The sequence below is a fragment of the Bactrocera latifrons genome, unplaced genomic scaffold (genome assembly GCF_001853355.1).
Source record: "Bactrocera latifrons isolate USDA-ARS-PBARC rearing strain unplaced genomic scaffold, ASM185335v1 scaffold_626, whole genome shotgun sequence".
Taxonomy (NCBI): Eukaryota; Metazoa; Arthropoda; class Insecta; order Diptera; family Tephritidae; genus Bactrocera; species Bactrocera latifrons.
This window is the reverse complement of record NW_017537297.1, coordinates 61,393-72,407: the sequence shown is the minus strand read 5'-3', so window position 1 is coordinate 72,407 and position 11,015 is coordinate 61,393. Positions and strand designations below refer to the sequence as shown.

The 11,015-nt window shown below is 36.1% G+C and overlaps 1 protein-coding gene across 1 annotated transcript in view; it reads right to left on the bottom strand.

Moving 5' to 3' along the window:
- Window positions 1–11,015, bottom strand: part of LOC108975198 (probable nuclear hormone receptor HR38) — an 83,176-nt gene that overhangs the window by 19,531 nt on the left and 52,630 nt on the right. Inside the window, exon 2 of the mRNA XM_018943539.1 lies at window positions 5,686–6,767. Within this exon, the coding sequence (XP_018799084.1) occupies window positions 5,686–6,550 (865 nt within the window). The 5' untranslated portion in view covers window positions 6,551–6,767. The remainder of the gene's footprint in view (window positions 1–5,685; window positions 6,768–11,015) is intronic.

Here is an 11,015-nt window from a genome sequence, read left to right as displayed (position 1 = left end):
TAAGTGATAGAACTCGGCGAAATCACCGACAAGAGTGAAGGAACTCGATGAAAAAATATTTTTGTGGAGACCTATCCGAATCTGTCCTTTGGCGTAAGTGAATGAATGTGAGTAATAGCACTCGGCCAAATCAACGTCTAGAAGTGTGGCCGCAAGCCGATTTTCACCTTGCGCTGTGGCGCGCCGCATTGTCGCTCGTATCTCGGGAACGGTTCGTCCATTTCGGTAGCAAATGACGTGACAAATAACTTTTGTTTTATACATTTTGCCATGAGATGCGTATTTCAGGCGCTAGGTAAACAATTTCACGATTTTAGGCGAATTTTCGAAATTTCAAGGCCGGAGTTGGGGTTGAAGATGCATTCCGATCTCTAAAGAAAAAGTTGCATTGGAATCAGGAAGTACTAAGGCAACTTTTCCGCACTATTAGAAATCCCGAACCGAAAAATTCCGAAATCGACCCACCCTATTGAAGGTAGGGTTTTTAGTTCTATTTTTCTCCCATTTTCTTATAAAATATAGTTTTCCTTCGAATATATTATAGCTCCCATTTTCCGAAGCGTGTCATTACCTAAAATTCCTTCAAACGTCTTTAGAGAAAGTAATAAATAAAATATAAAATTTTTATCAGAGTTAAATAGGTTTACATACGTATGTTCGTCGATTTTAATATCTCCTGCTACAGACTTTGCGTAGAAGGAAGATTTGTTTGGTATTCTCTTTTTCGCTAATCTGGGTTGCAAGTAAGTTTTACTTGACCCCGTATCTTTTAAAAACTTAAGTGGTTCTCCACTTATTTTATTTCGTATGACGCTAATTATTCCATAGTATTTGGGAGTGCCTTTAAGAGGCTCATAAATTCGGAGTATTCCATCTACTCCTACCATACTTTGAAGTAAAAGCAAAGAGCTTATTAAGCTAAAAAATGAACATCTGTAGGGTCTTCTAATGTCTCAGAATTGAAATATATAGCTGAATTCTATGATGAGGCGGCATCATTTTGAACTAGTTCGGGATGAATGAAATGGTTCAAATGTATCCTTTTATGTGTTGGTCGTTATTTATTTATTTATTTATAAAACGTGAAACAATAATACAATTACTTTTCCACGAAAAAAGGAGCACTGGCTGCCAGGACCTTCGGCTCGCTGATGTAAATATAAAATGTATAGTTATTGCTTAATTAAGTCTTAGGTGTAAAGTTAATAAAATGTTCTGTAGCTAATAGAAGAGTTTTAAGAACAAAATAAAAACTAAGTAATGGGAAATTTAAAAACATAATCATATTTGTGGTTTTAATCCTGTTTGTACTAAGATGGTCGTTATTTTGTTGAGGTCTTTTGGCAACTGAGTCATTCCTTTGTGGCCTATTCATATAATTTACCCGTCGGGAGTGCATGGACTGGTCAACGTCCATCGGCTCCGGCTTGGGTTGCGGTTTAGGTCCGAATGGACGTGGTGGTGCAACTTGTTGCGGATAGGATCTAGGCTTATTGCTATTTGCTTATTGTGGGTAACTTTCTTGTCTCCTAGGTAAATAGGTTAGTTCCGGATAAAATATTGGTTTATTGTATCTCTTGTGCGGAACCAGTGGTGTGTAATTAGTAAGGTTCCTCGTAGCCCATTGTGGGTAACTTTCTTGTGGCCTAGGTAAATAAGTTAGTTCCGGATAAATGATTGGTTTATTGTATCTCTCGTGCGAAACGGGTGGTGCGTAATTAGTAAGGTTCCTCGTAGCTCCTTGCGTATTGTGAGAATAGTGAGAACGGTAATTCTGATTTTCTAATTTAAGGCACAGATGGAGTGCCTGAGGCAAATCTGCTGGTTCCCTCATACTTAGCAAGCGAGGTAAGTCGCCCTCAGTCCCCTAACGAAGGTGTCTAAAGCTTTGTCTCGGTACGTCTGCGTTAGTAGATTCATTGATTCCTGTCCTACGTCCATACAACCTAATTTATTTAGAATCAATGATAGGTGTGTATAGACTTTCTGATATAACTCTTGAACCGAGTTAGGACCTTGGATTAAGGATTAAGGATCATCTGAAGTTCTTAGGTCTCGTTTATCAGCATAGTGAAGAGTTAAGCATTTGGAAATAGCTTTCCAATCTAATATGGTATTGTAGGACTCAAGAACTATGTCCGCGTTCCCTATTATTTTATTTCGTATGACGCTAATTATTCCATAGTATTTGGGARTGCCTTTAAGAGGCTCATAAATTTGGAGTATCCGATCTACTCCTTTCTTCCAAGAGGGAAACTACCCTGGGTTTCCGGAAAATTCGCGCAGACAACGGACAATGTCTGGTATTTTATCCAGGTCGGTTAGATTGTTTCTGTAGGCTGGATCAATTGACTGATCCGAAAACTCTTCCATACTGGCATTTGGGTTCAACACGACTTGAACGACTTGTTTGCCGTGTTGTTGGAATAAGTTTCTAACAACGTTTGTAACAGTAGCAGTTAATTTTTCTGCTGCTATGGTGTGCACCTGTGCGGTGTCTTGAGTGCTAGCGGCTGCATTTTACAGAACCGGTGGGCGTATTAAATTATTCGGATTTGACATTTTTCTATTTAGACATTGTTTTATTTTCTTTAGAATATGATATATTTTTATATTGCTTTATTTATGTTATTAATCTCTGGAGGGTCCCTTTTGCAGGAAAACCGCAAAGTTATTTTACTGTTATAAGAATCAGAGGGTCCCCCGTTAGGTGGTGAATCGCGGCCTTTTTAAATATTAAACGTTATTGGCTGTACGAGCCCTTGTTTATTTGGCTTTCTGGTTTATAATTCGCCGGARGATCCCTTTGGTGGTGAATCGCAGAGAATTTAATTTGCCATAAGGCGGAGAGTCCCCCCGAAGGTGGTGAATTGCAGCTTTTATATTATTATTTATTATTGGCTGTATAAGCCTTTCTTTCTAAAAATTTTCCCTCCGAACTAAACTGACTGAGTTTTTCTTTTTTATGATTTCTTGTCAATAAAAATTTTCCCTATTTTATTACAGATTTTCACTTTTAATCTTATCACCACTTTGTAAACACAGTTCTATCTATACATATAGATAATTCTTAAGAGTAAGTCGATTTCCCCTTTTCTCCTTTCCGCTTGCTTCGGATCGTCCTTCTGCACACTATATTATACACCTCCTCGTCCAAGGGTGGGTTGAGGATAGATGATTTCTGTTTGCCTTAGTAACCGGCTTCTAGCTTCGAAAGGGTTTTTATTATTCACTCGCTTGTGACTACTTATGGTCACTTACGTTCTTTCGATTTTCGCGACTGGTCCCTGCTTGGGCGCCAGTTTTCTCCCTACGCACTGGGAGGATTAAAAACAAACAATTTTTGTTTTTGGATACGAGCTCCGTTCTGTATTTGATGCAACGAAAATACCAAAAACCTTATCTTAATTGTTACTTCTATTTATACAATATTTTATAACTTAGTTCTATATTATATGTTGTTTTAGTTTTGTCACCTGAGCTGCGCTGTCACTTCTTGCTGATAAGCAAAAGGTCGTCAGCGGAAGTGCATTTCCGCAAGTGCACTCATTTTAGTGGAGTTGGCGATTTCGTAATAAAGGTTATGTTTTCGTTTAGTCAGCTCAGCAAAGTTGTTCTCTATCGCTGATTTGAAGACAAACGGTTCGCTTTGTGTACATTAACCGAACTGACAGATTCAGACAAAGTAACGGATCAGTACTTAAGTAGAAACAAAAATTTAGTACTAGTTGCAGTTCTCTGCTACATWCCGTGTCACAAGTCAGTTCACTCAGGCAGAGAAGTTAAAATATAGAGAAGGTGCAAATTGAAGTCTGTATGATGGTTCGATTCACCATTTTTGCTGCTATTTAACAGAAATGAGCAGGTTCTTTGGCAGAAATATATGTAAAACGACTGATCTCATGCGATAATGATTAAAGAGAAATGCTTTAAAGAAAAAATATACAAAGTCACATGAGTGATTATTTTGTATCATATGAATAATTTTTTTTTTTTGAAAAATGTTAAAAATATAATTTTTTTAGAAAATCGGGAAAAGTTAATTAAAAAAATAATTTTAAGTAAATTATTATTTCAAAAAATTATATTTATTTCAACTATAACAAAATGAAGATGTGCCAAATGAACTTAAATGTGCTCATATAAACACGTCTTGCGTCATTCCTTTCATTTCTTCAAAAAAATTATTGACCGCCATGAAATATGCATATTCGCACTATTTCGTTATCATTTCCATATATGTATGTATGTATGTGATTTCTTTGGCACATTTCATAAGGGAATAACAAGTGCCGTACGTATCTCGTTGTCACAGACAACCAATGGCCGAAACACACGTTTTGTCAAAGAGGCAATCTATCGAAACACTGACGCGACGACAAAGCGCCACAACTTTGTGTTGTTGGTAGAAAATCCGAGCTGTGTCGAAAGAAACTAACAAACGATCGCCGATTCTTACCGCTTCCCTTGCTGCTCGAGCAGCTTCGCCAACAAGGTAGCAAAAATATGTGTGTTTGCCACTTTTGTCACTGCGTGTTTTTTGTGCTTTGCGAGTTTGCATTTGTTCAATCAGTGAATGTAAAAATGCTTTAATAGTTACACACAAGTGATCGTTTCCAACTAATGTTTATCAAAGTACAAGTAGAGCATAAAAAACACATCTATAAAGTGTGATACGTCATTCGTATGCGGTGATTGGCATTATGGCATACGATATGTTGTATTTTCAATTCACAATARTTTTTAAATTTCCMATTGCTTTGGATCGTATTTTTAGGTCACAATAGATGTGGAACTGCCAAAACTGTTGCAAAACTTTCAGTAAACTAACAAAAGCTAATTAAATATTAAAATTAATCGAATTTTGTTTTTTTATTTGATCTCTAGTGAAAGAGATAAGGATTAATAATGCAGAGATAGCTAAGATCATATCAATAGTGTAGGTATAAAAAAAAAAAACAAATTATGAATCTTAATTAACAAAATTTCCTTTGTAGATGTATCGTTGAAAAAAGCATAGGAATCTTAAAAAGATGGTGCAGAATTTTGGGATATGGCAAGAGAGGAAGGTATCATCCCACAAAAATGGAAGATTTGCTAAAGTTTGTTCTGCATTACATAACACCAGTATACAATTTAAAATAAGTTATTATCCTCAAAATTGCGATTCTCATCACACTCAAGAAACAGATGACCTTGTAAATAATTTTATTTTTGATGTAAACTAAAATACAAAAATTTTATGCATATAAATATTTTTAATTTTTAATGAGATATTCGATTCATTAATTTCTTGTTTATGTTCTTTATTACCAACAATTATAAAAAACATATAAATTAAAAAAACATTGTATATACTCGTTCACGTATGTCATCATGCCAGATTACGAAAGAAACGTTACGAAAATTTTAAGTGACGAGTGATACGTTCAAGATGTAACGATTCGACCCCTGTATATTTGGTAACGGGAAGAGAGAAACTCACCCACACAAACTCTAATTTATGGTTGTCCGCGAGGAGAGCTTTCACTGTATTTCATTCTTAACATAGTTATCATGTCATGTAAATAGTTAGCAAATGTATACCTTAACTTAAGTAAGTCTGGGTCTAATGTGAACGAAGTTCAAAAAGTATTTGGCTAACTTAATTAGATATAAAATCTATTATATTTTTAACTTGCTTACCTGTCATAACAGCGAGTGCACATAAACAGACGAAAGAAGTAATATCCATCTCTAAGTTTTTTAATTGTTTACTAAACTCCAAAATGTTAAAGAGCCAATCTCCAAAAACTCTTTCACATTGAGTCTTATGCATTATCATACCATTACAAAAAGTTATATTCGAATCGTTGGAGTTGGTACGATATGATAATCTCAAAACAAACATTTCTAATGAAGCTGATTGAAAAAGCAATTCCTGATCGGCTTCGCACAATTCACTGAAGCCGGGTATTTTATAAATAAACTGTTCAATCCTTTTTACTGAGCTGTTCAATATTAGGTAAAATTTTCGAACATTTTCTGATTCTCTTACGATAAGAGGCGAGTTTATATATGTAGGTTCTGAATATGTTGCATAGTCCAAACAAGATATATCGGGTGTTGTATCCTTATGACTATTAACTAGTGTTGATATTAATGATAAATTGTGATATATGCCAAAATAGTCATTGTCTTTCTGTTTCGTTGGTAGTCTTCCGCGACGTCCTCTAAGTGAATCGGTTCGAACTACCTCCTTTACCATGCCTACTTCCAGACATTTCTGGAAGCGACAAAACTGGCATCTATTACGCCGACGTCTATCAACAGGACATGACTGATTCGATAGACAAACATATTTTGATTTTTTTTGGACTGTTCGTTTAAAAAATCCCTTACACCCCTCACAGGTTCTTACACCATAGTGCTGACAAACCGCTATGTCTCCACACACTGCACATTCTTGCAATGATTCTTGGCTGATTGTACGAGAGCGTTTTTCTATATTCTTATTGAAGGAAGATGCAAGTGAAGAGGAGTATTTACATATATTTTGAATTTGTGACATTTATTTTTGATTGTTTATATAAGAAGACAGCAGTTTATTTTACAGCAACCCGGTACTTGTAATATATTATATGTAATTACGGATACCCTTTGCAGATGCCAAATATATACAAATTATGCAATAGTCACGACGTTGTTGTTCGTATATAAATACTACTTTCCAAAGAAGTAATGTGGGGTATGCGTTAATCCAGATAACACACTTACATGTACATTTTCTGTAAAAAATAAGAGAATTCTTTGAAAATAATTGATTAATATTATAAAACTTAGTTAAAATAAATGTTATGCGTTGTATTTGCAATCGATTCATTACACACTAAATAAGTTAATTATATCCCCCCTATCTTTGGGTATTGGTGCTATGAAAAAAAGTACATGTAAAGGAAACAACGAAGTTTACTAGTCGAATACGATACAAAAGAGTATACAGAGGACTTCATCAAAGTTTTTTTACCACTTCCTTTACTGATACCAAATTTTTAACAGATTCTTGTAAACGCTTTTAGAAGAGAGAGTTGATCCCCAGGCGAAACTTCATTCCGCACACAAAATTTAATCGGCCTTCTTTCTTCAATAAATTCAGACATACGTAGTAAAAATCGTAGAATTGACTTTTGGAGCCTCACAAAATGACTCGTATCTAAAATACTAGCGAATATTTTGACATGAAATTCAGTCTTACAGTACTACCAACTTACAGAAAAAAATTTACCGGTTCGAAAAACACGCGAAGTATAAATTAAAAATTCACCTTTTAATATGATCAAAGTAGTACAACTGAGTGGCTCAAATTATTATCGTCAAAATGACATTACATTTATAAATTACTGTCAAAATGGCTTAAGAAATAATTATTAACAAATAGAAAAGAGAAAGTTCGAGCATAACCGAATATTTAATACTCCCACATTTTTAAAAGATTAAAGGCGAGGAAATGATGTGAAATAATTCATTATGCAATATGCGAAGAAACCGAATGAATTATAATTAAATTTGATATTTCTCAACTTACATATGTACACATTATTTTAATTCGTTTCATGACTATTCACGTAAAACATATGTGATATAAGCTCAATCAAAGGCGCTAAATTTAATATATGGTGTAATAATTTACATCAATCAAAGGATGGGAAATCCCAATTTCATTTTCAAGTAATGAAAATCATTATGCAGATATCGGGTTATGTATACATAATAATCAGGATGACGAGAAAAGTTGAAGACCGATTGACTGTCTGTCTCTCCGTCCGCCCGTGCAAACTGCAACTTAAATAAAAATTCAGATATCTTGATTAAGCTTGGTATTCCTTGGTTTTCCTAGTACCAAACAAATAACGATTTCGTAGATGGACGTAATCGGACGACTGTCACGCCGACAAAAAGGAACTCTATAAACTGCCATAACTAAGCGCCAAATTAAGATATAAAGGTGTAATTTGGGGCACTGGCAATGAGCACTTGTGGGAAACAAATTTTGAAAAATTGGGAGTGGTCCCGCCTTCTAATATGTTTAAAGTCTATATCTCCGAAACCACTTATGCTACAATAACCAAATTTGCTTTTCGTCCATTCGGACAACATGACCTAGCCCTGCCGTCTTTTAATTCGCTGAACTATGTCAATGTCATCATATATCTCGTACAGCTCATCGTTCCATATAATGCGATATTCGCCATGGCCAACCCAAAATTGACCATAAATCTTTCGCAGAACTTTTCTCTCGAAAACTCGCAATGTCGACTCATAAGTTGTTGACATAGTCCAAGCCTCTGCACTATATAGCAGGACGGTAAGTGTGAGTGACTTATACAGTTTGGTTTTTGATTGTCGAGAGAAGACTTTGCTTCCTAATTGAATACTCAGTCCGAAATAGCACCTGTTGGCACGATTTTATGCTAGTTCCAAGATAAACGAAATTATATTCGACTTGTCCAGTCGGTAGAACCTTATATGCGATGTTGAGGAAGCTAATCCCAAGGGAGTTGGCGCAGATTGTGGGGATTGGGCATAGCACACTTAAATTCCAATCGTTGGGTATGCTTTCGTCCGACCATATTTTACAAAGAAGYTRATGCATGCTCCTTATCAGTTCTTTGCCGCCGTGTTTGAATAGCTCGGCCGGCAATACATCGGCCCCCGCCGCTTTGTTGTTCTTCAGGCGGGTCATTGCTATTCGCACTTCTTCGTGGTCGGGAAATGGAACGTCTTCTCCATCGTCAACGATTGGTAAGTGTGCTCCCAACACTCAAAAGCATCTTTGGTCACATCGTCCTTCTCATCCGTCCGGGCGTGGGCGCAAATCAGCGATATGTTGAAGAACCTCGGTTTGATGCGGATTGTGGCTAGACGTTCATTCACCGTAGTGAATGATAGCACTCGACGACGGAGTCACTCTCCCACCACGAATCCCACACCAAACTTGCGCTCCTTTATATGGCCACTGCAGTAAATGCCACAAGGACATACTCCTCTCTGTCCTTGTCCCGTCCATCGCATTTCGTGGAGTGCGGTGATGTCAGCCTTTATTTTCACGAGGACAACAACCAGTTGGGCAGCGGAAACTTCCCAATTAAGGGACCGGACATTCCAGATGCATTCCCTTAATTCGTAGTTCTTATTTCGTTTGCCATAGTCGTCATCAAAAGGGGAGTCTCTCTTCCGAGGCTGTTGCAAATTTTTCATTGGGGGTGTTTCTTTACGTGCCGGGTCCCAAATCCAGCGAACACCCTATGTAGGATGTTCTTAGGCTACCCAGAGGATACTTTTTCAAAGACGGGAAGTCGTGAGCTGCTTGAGTCATATGTAAAAGAATTGTTTCTGGCCACTCCCAAGTGAATGGCGATCAGAGAACTTTCCTCACTTGCGTGAACTTCTGCACATGGCTCTATCCTCCACTCCATTCTCTATTATATATTACAGTGTGAAAATGGGCGAAATCGGAACGAAACCTCGCACACGCAAAGTACATAAATCACGAAATATTTAATATAAGGGGATATAATTTATTGTTTTTGAATGGACTCTAACTTATCCGAAATGACTTGGTAACTAGGGTTCCAAACCACAGAAGCGGCCTCACTAGAGATGTAAAAAGGATTTTTGTTTTGTTTTGTTTTCGGATCTCTAAGTTCTTTGTGTTAACACTTAACAAAATTAAGAGCGCCTTTAGCTTTAAAATCCGTGAAAGATGCGTGAAAATTAAAATCGAGTTTGAGGTCTATAGTTACTCCCAGATCAACGTACATACGTGCTCCAACCTAAAGTTTTGTATTGCGTAGGAAGTAGGGTCTACAGATCTATGTGAAAAATACATCGTTTTACATTTTTTAAGGTTCAATGGTATGTCATTTCTATCAACCAATAAACTAGGTTGTTTAATGCCTTGTTTTCATTAGGTCAAAATAATTGACATCAAAAACTGCATAAACGAACAGCTGCGCTTTTGGTGTCAAATGCGTTTCATTACAACATCAAAACTGACCGAATGTCGATATTGCAGTGCCTTTCAAAAACTGTCGTCAATTTTTGGTGTCAGAGGATTGACCAGGTGTTTTCATTTATGTCAATTTTGAACAGTCAATTTTGACAGCTGTTAAATTGAAAATATAATTACTTTTAAATAAGTGCGTGAAAGTGTAAAAATGAATAAAAATAGAAAAATTGCAATAGTAACTGCGGCGTTATGGCTTATGACGTCATTAAAAATTTGGACGTGAATCTGATGGAGGCGTTTTCGCAAGGTAAAACTATTACAAAATAATAACATTAAAAGTTAATAATTAAAATATCTCACTAATTTAACAAATTCAGATGTGCTCTTTCAATGGCTCTTGCAGAAAACAAATTAAATTTTCCGCCGTAGAAACCACTTCCACATGAACGTGATGAAATGCCATTTGTCATTGTAGCTGACAACGCTTTTCCCTTAAAAACGTACTTGATGAAACCATTTAGCTTCCGAAATCAAGTTATGTCGTACAAAATATTTAATTAGAATGTAGCCAGAAATGTTGTGGAAAGTGTGTTCGGCATATGTGCATCACGTTTTCGAATCTATAGTTATTGTTCTCGCGATTTGCATAWTGCATAATTATGTGTTAAGACGCAAATCTATATATATGTATACGATTATCTGATGTAGACAAAGATACAAATGGCTTTACTGATCCAGGTAATTAGCGAATGGAGTAGGGAGAAAATGGAATGCTTCCATCAGTTCGGCCAAGCAGTATTTTAGGTAGACCAGCAGACAGCGCGGTAAATATCCGGAAAAGTTTTATGGAGTATTTCATGACTCCTCATGGAGAGGTTGAATGGCATTATATAGGACGATATTGCATAATTCGTCTTTCTAGTACTTTCCTCTTTTATAAATATGTAATTCTATAATTTAAGTTATTTTGCAAATACAAAATATTTTCTTGTTCCTTTTATTTAATCTTTCTCAAATTTAAATAAAA